Source organism: Sciurus carolinensis, chromosome 11 (genome assembly GCF_902686445.1).
Source record: "Sciurus carolinensis chromosome 11, mSciCar1.2, whole genome shotgun sequence".
Lineage (NCBI taxonomy): Eukaryota > Metazoa > Chordata > Mammalia > Rodentia > Sciuridae > Sciurus > Sciurus carolinensis.
Genome location: NC_062223.1, coordinates 113,426,665 through 113,441,840, shown reverse-complemented (window position 1 = coordinate 113,441,840; position 15,176 = coordinate 113,426,665). Strand labels below are relative to the sequence as shown.

Below are 15,176 nucleotides of genomic sequence, written 5' to 3'. Positions count from 1 at the left end.
CTTTTATTTATAATATAGATGTTAGAACAAGGTATAAAAATATATTCACATATGTGGCTGGACATAAAGGTTTATCCCACACTAAAAATTTTTAATCACTTTTTAATAAAACACTATAATATTTAATTTTTACTTTTTATGATGAAAGTGAAATAATTTTAAATGAGAAAGTACATGCAAAGAACTTAGAATATTACCTAGAAATTATTAGTACTCAAATGTTGTCTATTACAGGTGATAGAGGTAATAGTAATAGTTGTAACATATGTTCCAGCTTTCTTTCTTTAGTTTTTTTTACCTTTTGAAATTTACATTACCTAATTAAATTTACTTTTAAATTTACATTTAAATTGTTTATTTTTAAAACACTAATAATTTATTAGTTAGTAAAAGGAAAAGAATGGTACGCATCACAGATCTGGCTTTACCTTTCCAAGATGACTTCTACTTTTTTTTGGGTGCTAGGGATCGAACCCAGGGCCTTGTGCTTACAAGGTAAGCACTCTACCGACTGAGCTATCTCCCCAGCCCCTCCAAGATGACTTCTAATCTACATTGTATTGAAGGTACCTTGGACTCAACTCTACATTTCATATGGAATCTTTTTCTTTAACAAGCTCCTCCTTCTAGATTTCATTGAGACAAAAATGGCAGCAGTAGCCTAAGTTGATTGTAGAGCAGGTTTACAAAAGCCTGTTTAGTTTGAATCTGTGTTTAGCAATTTTTTTTTTTTTTTTTTTTACTTTTTGTCCTCATAGTAGAAAACAATAGTGTAATCATATCACATCTACTGTAGTTTATAATCTCTTCATGCAAACAAACCTACCCTTTATTTTTTATTTTGCTCTGGAAAGAATACGTTTACCAAGGTACATCCCTGGCTTTAATGAATCGTATTTATGAGTCCTTTTAGTTTTAATTATATGCAGGAAGTAAAAATGCATGCTTACTTATAAAGGAAGTATACATTTTTTTGGCAAAATAAATATAAGAGTAACAATTTCTTCTTGGTTTTCTGCTGAATATATCAGGCCAGAAGGTAGAGATACAGGGCAATATTTTAAAAAATTTTTGAGAAAACAAATACAAAACATTTTTATACTGAAAGTTTATAGACATTCATTCTACTAAAAGAAATGATTTTTAATAGGACAAACAAAAACACATGTACAGGGACTGCAGAGTATTCCAACTATTTTGGTAATCAGTGTGGAGATTCCTGTATAAACTAGGAATGGAACTACCATATGATCCAAGTAGCCCAAGCCTTCCTTGGTACTTATCCAAAAAAAAAAAAATATATATATATATATAAATATATATATATATATATATATATATATATATACATACATACCAGCATTTATAGCAGTGCAGTTCGCAATAGCCTAGTGAGGGAACCAGCCTATGTGTCCATCAATAGACGAATGGATTAAAAAAGTGTGGTGTATATATATAGTGAAGTTGTGTCCAGCCATAAAGAAGAGTGAAATTGTGTCATTTGCTGATAAATGGATGGAAGTGGAGAATATCATGCTAAATGAAATAACTGGACTCAGAAAATCAAGGGTCAATGTTTTCTCTCAAAAGTGGAAGCTAGAGAAAAGGAATAAAAAAGTATCTCAGGAAAATAGAAGGGAAACCACTAAAGAGAATAGTGGAAGGGAATGGAGAGGGAGAAAGGAAAGGAGGACATGGAGAGTAACTGGGAAAGGAAATTTACCAAATTATGCTATGCTCATGTACAAATATACCACAGTGAATCCCATTTATATGTATATATAATTATAATGCACTAATTACAATAACAATAATAGAAGGGACAGCAGTAGAGTATGGCAAGCAAATCGGGGGAGGAAGGAATGGAGAGAAAGGGAAGGTACTGGGGAATGAGACTGATTAAATTATGTGCATATAGGAATATGGTATAATGAATTTCACTACTATGTATAATTATAATGCATCAATAAAACAAAAAACAACCTACTGTACAATACCCTCCTTTCTACATTATCAAATGTCAAATAACGTATTAAGCAAAAATTAAATGAATGAATTTAGTCAGTTATCATTTATAATTGGTAGTGAAGGTGTTTTGGAATATAGCAACCATCATCTGTTTTCCTAAATATTTGTGGAATTCCTTTGTGTTATTCAAGGCATACAGGTTAAAATACTCTTGTATAGAGATAAGTGACAAGCCTTATATTTGCTCTTTTTAAATGCGTTTTAATATTTTTGAGGCATTTTAAAGACCAGATTTAAAGGGCAAAAAGTCTTGAGGGCTAGATTCTAGACTAGAAAATGTTGATTTATCTCTTTGCAATGGGAAAGAAGGAAAAAAAGGTGAAAGCTGAAAGTCAGACTGATTCTAAAAGAACCAAGTGATACCTTTTTATTGATACCTTGCCCTTTGCAGTGTGTATCAGTGAGTAGGTGACATTTGCCTGAGGCTTAGCTCCATTTGTAACTGAAAGGATACTCTGGGTAATCGCAGAACACAAAATGATAAATGGAAAAGAGGCTTTGTGTTGAATGCTATGGTTCTAAAAATTATTAATGGATTCAAGTTTTTAGAACTGCAATTTAGTTAGTAAATACTGGTTGAGAATATATTTCCATCTAGATGAGTGGTGTTTTCCAGCAATGATCAAGGCAGGTTTTCTCTGCAACTGTACTTTTAATTGATGACCCTCACTAAAAGTATACTGAGTTTGAAATTTGTTTCCTCATTTACAGTATATCCTTATATATTGGTATTAATTTTTAATTTTCTCTTTAGTGCTGTCCAACTTTTCTACTCAGTGAGGAATATCTTCCATTTGTTCCATGATGTTGTACCAACATATCACAAGTAAGTACTACTTTCTCTCATTTCTGTATAATGTTTTGTTTGTATGTCTAAATGTTTGTCTAATTAAAAATACTATTTTTATATTTTTACCAAAGATGTTTTGGTTACTGAAATTCACAATAAAATGCAGTAAACCATTTTAAAGGACTTAGACACTTACTATTTTAATAACAGAATCTTACAGTATATAATACAAATTTAAAAACTTACCGGTTTTTAATGCCTAGGCCTTTTAAGAATTGCCTTACTTTTCTTGGTTAAAAACCAGAAAGAAGCTAGGTGTGGTGACATACACCTATAATCTCACTTGGGATGCTGAGGCAGGAGGATCACAAATTCAAGGCCAGCCTTAGCAATTTAGTAAGGCCTTAAGCAACTTAGTGAGACACTGTCTCAGAATAAAAAAATTTAAAAGGACTGGGGATATGGCTCAGTGGTAAAGCCCCTATGGGTTCAATCCTCAGAAAGGTCATTATTTCACAGTGCTATACAGTAAACATACTACATTTTCCCTTGACATTTGTAGTTTTGCAGATATAATATACAAAAGAATGCTTTTTAACTGGGAAGAATGATTAGCCACTCTTTATAGCATCTTAGGCTGTGTTTATTTACCTAATGTCTTGGGCTTTAAAGGTTTCTTTTATGTTCTAAAAGGTTACTCAACTGTAAGCCTCCAGGAGTTCTCTCTGTTATTTAAATGAAATGGTTTGGATTTTTTTATAAGTGTTTTTAGTAATATGTCAAGGAAACTATTTCATAGCTAAGGACTCTGCTTTCAAAGAAAAAAATAAATCAGTTTATTATTCGAAATTTTTTTGTTTAAAATTTTGAACAATTCAGATGTCTTTAATTAAACCCACCTGTTTTTATTATTAAAAAGAACTAATTTATTGTGAATCTTATTTTTATTTATATTCTCTTTGCTGTAGTTTAAAATTCTTATTTTGCTGGGTGTGGTGGCACACACCTGTAATCCAGTGACTCAGGAGGCTGAGGCAGGAGGATTACAAGTTTGAGGCCAGCCCTTGCAATTTAGCAAGGCCCTAAGTAGCCTAGCAAGATCCTGTCTCAGAATGAAAAGGGCTGGGGATATAACTTTGATGAAGGGTCCCTGGGTTCAATCCCCAGTACCAAAAAAATAAAAAAAATTATGAAATTCTAGTTTCATTTGTTGTGCAGTCAAGCAAAGGAACAGAGAAAACTTCTGAATCAACTGACCTTGTCCTTAGAGACTCTGAGAGAGTTGACTTAGAACTTTCTGTGGCTCAGAAATATTTTTCTCACTGCCATGGAGTTAGATATGCCTCTCTTTTTCCTTTGTATGATCTTGGGACTTTGTGTTGCACAGTGGTTCCCAAACTTTTTTTAGCATACATCAGAATCTCCTGCCTCTCTTGGAGAACCACTGTCTTATTAGCTTATGTTTCTCAGCTTTGATAGTATTTTAGAATCACTTATGGAGCCTTGGGAAAAAATGTGTGTGTATGTGTGTATATATAAATATATCTGCCCCATACACATGAATTGAATATATATATATATATTTGCCTAGGCCATACTCCTGGAGCTTTTGATATATATATAGGTCTGGTGTAAGACCTAGGTATCTGTGGATTTTTCTTTATCTTTCTTTTTTTTTTTTTTATGGTAGTACTGGAGACTGAAACCAGCAGCACTATACCACAGAGCTACATTCCCTTCCCTTTTTAATTTTTGAAGGGTCTGACTAAACATAAGTATATTTTAAAATTTTCCATGTGACCCTGATCTCTAGTCAATTTTGAAAACTTGTGAATTCAAAATGTTAAATGCTTCATTACATGAATCATATAGGAGTTTGGAAAAGGGGGAGGTAAACCTGTAGTTCCAGAGACTTACCAGAATTAAATTTCAATAGCTTTATGCATAGTTCTGCTAGGTTTCCAGTACAGATAAACATCTTGACTCAGATAAATATCTTGATTCCCTTGATCTTTCTTATTTGTTAATCACTGGGATAGTTTTATAGGGTAAAGTCACACAGGCAGAACAACCTAACTCTGGGAGTAGGAATGGTGAGATTGTGTCTCGTTATGTACAGCATCTACAAAATAGGCAATTATTAAAGCATAGAGACATGACACATTAGAGGAATAGTGACTTTTCATCATCCTCCACTTTAATAATAGATGGTTTCTTTTCTATCCTTCCTCATGGCCTAGGGAAAACCTTCAAAAACTTCCCCAGTTGGCTGCCATTCACCATAACAACTGTATGTATATTGCTCACCACTTGCTGACCCTGGGGCATCAGTTCAGATTACGCCTTGCCCCCATTCTTTGTGATGGCACTACTACTTTTGTGGATCTTGTACCTGGCTTCAGAAGACTTGGTAACTGAAACCTTAAATTTAGGCAAATATTTGGATTATGCAGTTGATCAGCCTAGTATCTTTGTAATTTATAAATGAGGTGGATAGAAATTATTAGGTGGTGGTCCTGCACTGTATTTGAAAGTGGGAGGGCATTTAATTTCCTATGTTTCTGGTTATTTACTTTTATAAAGTGAATGTAGTCGTAATGGAAGCATTACATTTTTTCCCACTTTTTTAATTGGTGCATTATAATTGTACGTATGGATGAGATTTTTTGTTACTTATTTGTACATGCACATAATACAAAACATAGCAGCATCATTTGGCCAGTGTCATTCCCCAGGATGTTCCCCCCTCCCTCCCCACCTCCTACTCCTTGGGCTGTGACAATTATTGGTAAGAGCTCACTAATGCCAGTGCTTATTCTTTTGCAAAACCAAAGACAGTTCTCCCCCATCTCCCTCCCCTTACATCTTCCTTAGTTTTACTTGGGATTGTCAAAAGAAATGAAATGTGGGTTAAATTAATATATTTTCTATAATTATAGACTGAGAAAAGCAGAGAATCTATATGGTTCACTTAGCCTTTCAGTTCTTGACTTTTCCCCTCACTGGTTATAGATATATCAGAATAATAAGTAGCTTTTTTTGTGTACGTAATATTTTTTAGCTGACTTAGACTCTAGGCTAACTATTGAGAAGGATTTTTCTATTTTCCTAAGAGTGGAGTTGGCTAACTGCATTATGATTTTTTTTCTAGTATCCTTAGGGCAGATTTATGATGTTACCTACAATTGTTTTCATATAGATAGAACAGAGATATGGTTTATGCTTGTCTTCTCTTCTGGTTTACTGCAATGTGTAATTGGATAGCTTTTAGAATTTTTGTTTGTTTGTTTTGTTTCCCATCATAGGGACAGAGTGCTTTTTGGCTCAAATGCGGGCACAGAAAGGCGAACTTCTGGAAAGACTGTCAAGTGCTAGGAACTTTTCAAACATGGATGATGAAGAGAATTATTCTGCAGCAAGTAAAGCAATCCGGCAGGTGGGAGGCTCTTGCTAGTGCTGAAATTTGTACTCATCCTTAGTAGATACCCTTCAAAAAAAAAAAAAAAAAAAAAAGCATCGAAGAACCCCTAACCAGTAGCTTTCTTGATTCCCTATAACCTTCACTAGATAATCTGAATACCTTTCACAGTTATGTTTAAAAATGTTCCTTTGCCGTACCAAGACAACAGGAAACTGTCTTTCCATTGACACCATAAGTTGAATAAGTAGTCTGTGTAGCAAGTAGTTGACTCATGAATTGTATTGGTGAAGTTTGAAATATAGGCTTTCATCCATGCTTCTCTCTTAAGTGATTTATCTTTTTGCTATAGTTTTCCCATCCTGGTACTTTTTAGCTGCCAGGAATATAATAAAGGTTAAACATTCAAGAAGCACGTATTATTACCTCACCTTTTCATATACCTCTTTCCCCAGAAACAGGCGTATGATAAATGTAAATCTGGAAAATGTGAGTTGCAACTATCTCCTTCCTGTGTAAACAGCTCTATTCTTCTGACAGGTACTGCACCAACTAAAGAGACTTGGAACTGTGTGGCAAGATATCCTACCAGTGAATATATATTGTAAGGCTATGGGGACTTTACTAAATACAGCAATTTCTGAGATCATTGGCAGAATCACTGCCCTTGAGGTAAGCTTAGGCCATCACATGCCTCATGGACTTGAGATGCAATGCTTATCACAGATTGTGACTTTATTAAAAAAGTGATGGGGCTGGGAAGATAGCTCAGCTGGTAGAGTGTGTGCCTTGCAAGCACAAGGCCCTGAGTTCGATCCCAAGTACCACAAAAAAAAAAAAAAAAAGTCAAAAAAGTGATGTAGAAATCTCATTTTTACTCAACACTTATGATAGAAGAAATTGTCTTTCATGTATGACTCATGCAGTTGTTTTCAGTTTTGTCTTAATTCTCTCTTGCTGGAGACTTGCTAATCTCTTTTATACCTAATTAAGAAAGTACGATTGTTCTACTTCTCAGTCTAGCATCTGCAAATTATGAATACGGAAATTAGAAACTGGGCATTACTCCCAAGATGCATTGTATGGTATTTGCAAGTTAATACCTTCCTTTTGTAAAGTGAATAAAGTCTTATGCAGATAGCACTTTTTCAACAAAACATTGCAATTGGGATTTTGTGTATCATCCTACAAGAAAAATGCCTGGACTTGGCCAAATGAAGCCTCTAAAGCATAGACTCACAAAATTCTTATTTGTAACAATATCCCCTGTTATACTACATTCTCCTGGAGATATAGGTTGTATCTTGTAAGCAAACTAAATTACTGACAATCTGTTGAAACATATTTTGTTGTCATTCTAGCTACAGGAGTATTTTCAGAGAGCTGAGTGAATCTAGTATCTACTAAGGTGTTACTAAATTGGGTAGAAAGCACTTCGCTGTAGGTGACCCACCTGAACAGCCTGTGATTAAGATCTGCTCCACCCTTTTCCTACTACTAAATTGCCCCAATTCTGTTATGTTCCCTTTGTGCAAAACTAGGACATCTCTACTGAAGATGGTGATAGATTGTATTCCTTATGCAAAACCGTGGTAGATGAAGGACCTCAAGTATTTGCACCTCTGTCTGAAGAAAGCAAGAACAAGAAATATCAAGAAGAGGTTCCCATCTATGTGTCAAAATGGATGCCTTTTAAAGAACTGATGATGATGCTACAAGCTAGCTTGCAAGAAATTGGAGATCGGTATGTATAACCCTTCCATAGAGGCGTGTATCTCTGCACAACCACGAAAGAATAATAGTGCCAGTGGCAGCAGTGCTTTTCTTTGTTTCTTAGTATAACTCAGGGAAAAGTTTCGTATTGAATAGCAGTAGTTGAGGACTTTTTGTGGGCTATCATCATGTAAATCTCATTGCTTTCTCATATTTGATAAGACATAGACTTCTCATTCATATTATTTGGATCGTGAACATGTCATTTTGGCATGCAATACAAAGAAAGGGTCTGATATTTATAATAAGTCCAACTGTTTTACACTTGAATGGAAATGTTTACTCACTTTGATCAACAGTGGATGTAATGACTTTGGTATATTAAGAGAGAAATTACTTTTATGTCTTTAATATTCAGCATCAAGTCATTTTTTGATTCACCAGTAGTTTTTCTGCAGGGAGCAAATAGTTTCAGAGAGTAAGCACCATACACTGGAATGGATACTTAAATATAGTGTATAACATTTTTGCCCAACACTATCAATTAATGTGGCTATGCCCCATGAGTGTATGCGCATCTTATCATTATTGTTCAGAGGGCACTCATTCTTCACAAAACAGAATAGAGGTGACTTAGCTACACATGCATTGATGGTTTTGTGTTGATGGTAGTGATTCACGAATATGTATGCCTTGCATAAAGAATTCTCTTATAGGCCATACAGTCAGTCACTTGTCTGCCCGCTTTAGCTTGGTTTACTGTAGGTGTTCAATTATATTAGACCAGTCATCCTACATGTATCTGAGTAGTTTGCAGTGCATATTGTCCATTCTAAAATAACATAAATGAGATTTGTACTTGGAAAAAAAGTCATATCAGGTTACCTTTAATTATATTTATTACAAAGTTTTGATTTATTTATTTATAAATCTGTAATGGGTAAAAAAAAGTTGTCTTTTGGCAATATGCTCCAGAGAACAGAATTTTTCTTTTTCTGCTTTTAAAGGGCTTTCTTGCAGCTTGAGAATAATCATTAGTTCTTTGTTAATGAGAAAAACTATAGTACTGGTACATCTCAACTTCTTTTTTCTCCTTAGGAAGTTTATTTTTCCCCCTGGAGAGTTCAATAAATGCAAGGCTAGTAACTAATTGGGAATATTTTTTACCAAAACAAACAAACCCCCACAAAAACCCCACGTTTAGTCCATGTATAGTTTAAACATTTTAATTGTAAAATATACTTATGAAGTAGTATAGCATAGATAATTATAATCATGGTTTAGAGAAAAAGAATAAATGTTAATATACTTATTACCTAATTAAAATTATAAGCGGTATCTTTGAAGACCCCTATGTGTCCTCCTTCAAATGCTTTTCATTAGAGATAACTGCTCACTTAAATTTTATGTTATTACCTTGCCTTTCTTTATAGTTTTACATTTACACATATTCTTTTTTTAAAAAAAAATTTTTTTGGAACCTTTAGTTATATGTGGTGCTGAAAATCAAACCCAGTGCCTCATACATGCCAGGCAAGCACTCTACAACTGAGCCAGAACCCCAGCCTGGACATTTACACATACTCTTAACAACAAAAAAGATTAGACTTGCCTGCTTTTGAACTTCATATAAGTGGAATTTTTTTTAACTTGCTCCTTTATCCTGTCTTTGAAATTTACTCATGATGGTGTATATAACTGCACTTCATTTTTACTGCTGCAGTACATATCCTGTGGTACACATATTTCATAGTTTATATATCCCATTTCTTCACATTTCCCCAGTATTTGGAATCAGCAGATTTGATAATAAAGTTAGTGTAAAATAATAGCTCATTGTCATTTTAATTTTCCTAAATTCTATTGAGATTAAGCATCTTTTTGTTAGTAATTCATGTTTCTTCTATTGTAAAATGCCTGTTTATTTTTTTTCCCCTATATTCTATAAGGTTGTTTTTTCATTATTGATTTGCAACCAATGAGAAGAGAGTCTAAGGTATTAATGGGTAAATCTGTAAAGAGGAGGAAAGATAACTAGAATTTAATTTATTTCAATTTAAAACAAACATTTGGATGAAATAAATTTTAAATTCATGCTTAAACTTCAGAGACATAATAAGAAATAGAATTCTATCTTTTTTGCAGGTGGGCAGATGGAAAAGGGCCGCTGGCAACTGCATTCTCTTCCAGTGAAGTAAAAGCTTTAATTCGTGCCTTGTTCCAGAACACAGAAAGAAGAGCAGCTGCCCTTGCTAAGATTAAGTAGCTCCATCTTCCTGAGAAAGCTGTATCTTGACTATGTGGATTCCTTTTTGGTGAAATTACTCCCTACAAGGCTTCTTGGAAACACCTTCCAGTTTTGGTGAACCAGATGTCAAGGATGTCTTACCTCCTGGCCTGTTTTGAGACTTTGTTGAAGAACTGGTTATTAAGATGTCAAGTGAAGCACCTCAATTCATTGACTTTCTAGGTGCTCAACTTTGATAAATAAGAAACAGTGGGGCAGTATTTGTGCTGATTCTGGGACTCTCTGGGAGCTGTGTACATTGCAGTTTTAGGCCCTGGCCTTGGATTAAGGAATTCAAGAGATTCTAAGAGGCAGAGTGAAGAATTTATGAAATTAAATAAATATTTTTTGTGGGGGGACAGGGGTACCATATTTGGCTTTGCAGGAATTGGGAGGCCTCCTATAATATTTCTTTCTAGTAAATAATACCTTTCAGAGTTAAAGGGTGAGTGTCTTTGATAACATGGGAACTTTGACAAAAGAGACCAAATTTTCTTCTGTACTTTATTTAAAAATTTGTTTTAATTGTAGATGGACACAACACCCTTATTTTATTTTATTTATTTTTATGTGGTGCTGAGGATCGAACCAAGTGCCTCACATGTGCCAGCCAAGTGCTGTACCACTGAGCCCCAGCCCCAGCCACTGGATTTTAATTGAAGTGTATGACCCTCACAGATGTTCTGACTTGTCATCTCCTTCCTTGTAACTTTGTCTGATACTTTTTCAGAATTCCTAGGTCTTTTAGGACTTTAAATTTTGGAAGGTTTTGCTGTTTCAACTAAATTTTATTTTTTTGTTAGGTCCTCCTCCACTCTCATTCTGACACTCAACTGTTTCTGTAGCTTATCAGATGTCAAAGATTTTAAATTGCCCGCATTCCTTTGGAACGTACATACTGTGAGATGCCAGTGCTGGGCTGTATAACCTGGTCCTTTATTTGGTGGACATGGGTGATCCATCAGCTCAATTTTTGTTTCAAGTCTTTGTTTCCACTGGCAGTATGTATTATGTTTCAGGTGTTATCCCTGATTTCTCTAGGACACTGGATTATATCTCGGTACTAAATAATAGTTTCTCCCCGTGAAACAGGGGTGTGATCTTTACATGCTTTTGAGGCAGGTTCTGTCTGAAGGACGTTTCCAGTATAATGGGCCTGATTTCTTAGTTCTCAGCCTCTTAATCTCCTTGCCCTAAAACATACTGTTTTTCCTTTTGCCTTCTCCCTCTTGTTCTTAGTTCTGATTCAGCCCCTTAGTTCTGATTCAGCCCCATTCTGGTTGCTTGGTCTTTCTTTTCCCATTTACGGATTATAGAAGAACTAAACAGAAATAAGTCCGATTTTCTTATGACAGAACTCAACTGGGTTAACCTCAAGCTATTTGTTTATACTCTGCATGTCCTCCTGTGAGCACTCACAGAAAAAAAAATGGTCTGAACTAGCTTCTATTTTTTGAGAACAAAGAAGCAGACTTTCTTAAGAGGGAAGAAGGGGCTATTTTAAAAGAACATCTGTTCTTGAAAATTCACACAATTTCAGGGAGCATTCTTTGCATTTTTTGGGAATGGGGAAATAAAGGCAGAACTGAAATAAATGCATCACAGAGCTGTTAGATAAATCAGGTTTCTTTTGTTCATAAACTCTATTCCTTGGCTTGACAGGTACAGCAATTTGGGGGTGCGATCTTTTATAACTGAAAAACATGCTTTTCATGCCTTTCCTCCTCCCAGCAACGTGGAAAACTTCATTAACAAAGTTCTTCCTGGGACTGTTTCCCCTGATGAATAGTTCATAAGCATGGTACAGAGCAGGTAGACTTCATCCTCTTTCCTGGCCAAGGCAGCTAATAGCTGATGGTTAAGATGATGTTCAATCTGGGTAGGTAAGAGCCTTGACTTACTGAGTGGATCTATGGTGCAAGAAGAAGAAACCTCTTTCTAAATGCAGTTCAAACTGTACAAGTGACTGAGAAATGAAATTCATGAAAATGTTTCTCAAGATTGTAATAGAAAGAATTGTTAAAAAGACAAGTCTGAAAACAACTTAAATCCATGAGGGGATTTGATAGTGGCTCTTGTTTCTCTGTGAATCCTGAATTGGTTGCCTGATCAGCAATTTCTGAAATGGAGATCCTCCAGATGGCACTCTTTCCTCAGGCCTAGAAGTATCACAAGGCATGTAGGCCTGGTCTCTGGGAATAGAAGCTAGAGAACCTGTCCATTTTACCGAGTTTATATTTTGGTCTTGGTCAGCTCTTGAAAGGTCATTTGACTCTAAACAGCATTTATACTATAAACTTCAGTATGTTGCTGAATAATCACTTGTGAGTAGTTATTCATTCTTTGATTAATAACATTTAAGCGGAGATGGAAAATCCCTTTGCCATGCTTGCCAATAATTATCACTCGAGATGATTCCCAGCATTTTTGTGGCATTTCATTCTATTTTCTAATTTCCCAAGATTTTGTCTTCTGAAAGTGCTAAGTGGTACACACAAATACACAGATACACACCCTAGAGTATTTTTGTGATCATAAAAAAAACTGGCCCCAGCACCCCAAAAAAAAAAAAAAAAAAAAAAAAAACTGGCCCAAAGAAGTAGTTTGTCCAAGCTCCATGCCTTTTTTGTGCTATTGATAAATGACGTATATAGGAGTGACTTCATAGTGATGGGAGATAGCCAGAAATGCAAGAAGGTAAACCTGTTGGCCATTACCTTTTGTGCAAAAAGTTTTGGCATGAAATGGTCTTTCTGAATTTTTTTTTTTTTTAAGTTTTGATGGATGTTTGTTTTTATATGTGGTGTTGAGAATCAAACCCATTGTCTCACATGCTAAGCAAGTTCTCTACAGCTAAGTTACAACTCCAGCCCTGAATTGTATTTTGATGCTTATATTCTTCCTAATCATAAAACTGATTCTGAACCTTTGTTTTGTGATAATTTCCTCCTGAAAAATAGGCATTTTGCCAAAGCTTAAAATTTCCTAAAAATTGCAAAGCCACAGTGTTGAGAATTTCAGTTATTGTATGATTTAGATAAATTCCTCACTTTGTTGGGAGAAGTTTGGTTAAGAATTTCATGATATCACAAGCTATGACTAGAAATAGCATTAGATGTCTCCAAATCAAGTTATGAAATCTCTACCTAGAGGTTGGGGAGAAGGGCAATAATTCTGATGAGCTATGTTTAAGTTCTTCACTCCTCTTCAGAAGTCAGGTGTCCTAGTTTTTTTGTTTAGCACAGAGACTGGGGTAGGAATTAATGGGTCTTAGCTATTGAAGAAGACAGTAGTACCAAGGCCAGAAATACCTATGTCCTCCTGTGCCACAGGCTTAAGACTTTCTGTGTTCATTTCACTTAACATTATTGGGTGGCAGACTCTGTTCAAAGCACTATATGACAAGGACAAGTGCAAAACAAATTTCGTTCACTCTTACAGTTTAATTTTAGTGATAAAGACAAATTAGAAACAAAATTTAAATAAAGAGTATGTTTTTTTGTTTTTTTTTTTTTTTGCAGTGCTCGGGATTGAACCTAGGGCCTTGTGCTTGCAAGGCAAGCACTCTACCAACTGAGCTATATCCCCAGCCCAAAGAGTATGTTTAAAGATAGTAAGTGCTAGGGGGGAAAAAGTACTTGCAGGGTGATTGAGGATTAGGAGCTCTGGAGGAGAAGAAGCAGGAGCCAGTGGCAATTCTACATAGGATGGTGAGTCAGTGCACGATCTTGGGAAGGTTAGCTAACTGTGGATATTTTGGTGGAGACAACTAAGCCTTCTTTGCAGACTTTAAGATAGAAGGTGTACTTGTGAGCTCTGAATAGTGGAGAGTTAGGGAGCCAGTAGAAGGCAAAAAGGTGATGAGGACAGAGAAGTAAACAAGATCACAGAAGCAAGTGCCACACACTAGCAAGTGCCATATAGTGTATTTCAAACTTGGGCTCATTCTCTGGTCTGTGAACTTTGTTTCTTGTTTTTTCTCCTCACTTCTGTATCCAGGAGCTTCCTGCATTCCTCCATTTCTCCCCATCCCAGTTTTCCCTTCAATCTTACCCTATATCCATTCCATTCCCATTCCCTGAATACTGAGTATTAAGAATTATATATCTCAAAAGCAACTGACAGCCAGCTCACACCTCTACTTCTCCTTTGTCTCATTCCCTCTTTCCCAGTCACTTGCTTCAGTTAACCCTTTCCTTCTCCTTTTTCACTGATCAGACCCATTCCCCTCATAAAGTCCCTCGAAATCATGTTTTTTGTTTGTTTTTGGTACCAGGGATTGAACTCGGGGCACTCAACCACTAAGCCACATCCCCAGCCCTTTTTCGTATTTTATTTAGGAACAGGGTCTTACTGAATTGCTTAGAGCCTCCCTAAGTTGCTGAAGCTGGCTTTGGACTCGAAATCCTCGTGCCTCAGCCTCTGGAGCCACTGGGATTACAGGCATGTGCCACCATGCCTGGCTGAAATAATGTTTTTTATAAACCTCAGCATATTCTTGGCTTTGACCTTCCTGATATTATTTTTTCCATATTGACACTATTCTTACAGTTTTGCTTATTAGTGACCTGTTTGGATTTTGGGGATTGATTTTTGTTGTTTTATAGAATGAATTGCTGATTGCCATCTGCAGCTGTACTTTCTTATAGTATCATAATATTTTAAGGTCAGGTTTTTCATCTTGAAAGACCCTCTCCCCACATCCCTTTTTATCCACATTATTATGATGTCTTTATTTATTTATTTTTTAAAATATATTTTAGATGTTGATAGACCTTTATTTTATTCATTTATTTATATGTGGTGCAGAGAATCAAACCTAGTGCCTCACACATGCAAGGCAAGCACTCTACCACTGAGCCACAACCTCAGCTGATGTCTTTATTTTAAAGGCTATAGCCATGAGATCATTTCTGGTATTTTTCTGTGCACTTTGAAGT

General features: G+C 35.5%; 1 protein-coding gene across 2 annotated transcripts in view; it reads left to right on the top strand.

Moving 5' to 3' along the window:
- Zw10 (zw10 kinetochore protein) overlaps window positions 1-13,609 on the top strand; it is a 35,513-nt gene extending 21,904 nt beyond the window's left edge. Inside the window, exons 10-15 of one of the 2 annotated variants that reach the window (XM_047519489.1) lie at window positions 2,783-2,854; window positions 5,059-5,228; window positions 6,124-6,254; window positions 6,777-6,908; window positions 7,778-7,980; window positions 10,095-13,609. In XM_047519489.1, coding sequence (XP_047375445.1) covers window positions 2,783-2,854; window positions 5,059-5,228; window positions 6,124-6,254; window positions 6,777-6,908; window positions 7,778-7,980; window positions 10,095-10,215 — 829 coding nt within the window. In that variant the 3' untranslated portion in view covers window positions 10,216-13,609. The remainder of the gene's footprint in view (window positions 1-2,782; window positions 2,855-5,058; window positions 5,229-6,123; window positions 6,255-6,776; window positions 6,909-7,777; window positions 7,981-10,094) is intronic. The other variant, XM_047519488.1, reaches the window with a different exon arrangement.
- Window positions 13,610-15,176: the final 1,567 nt, after the last annotated feature.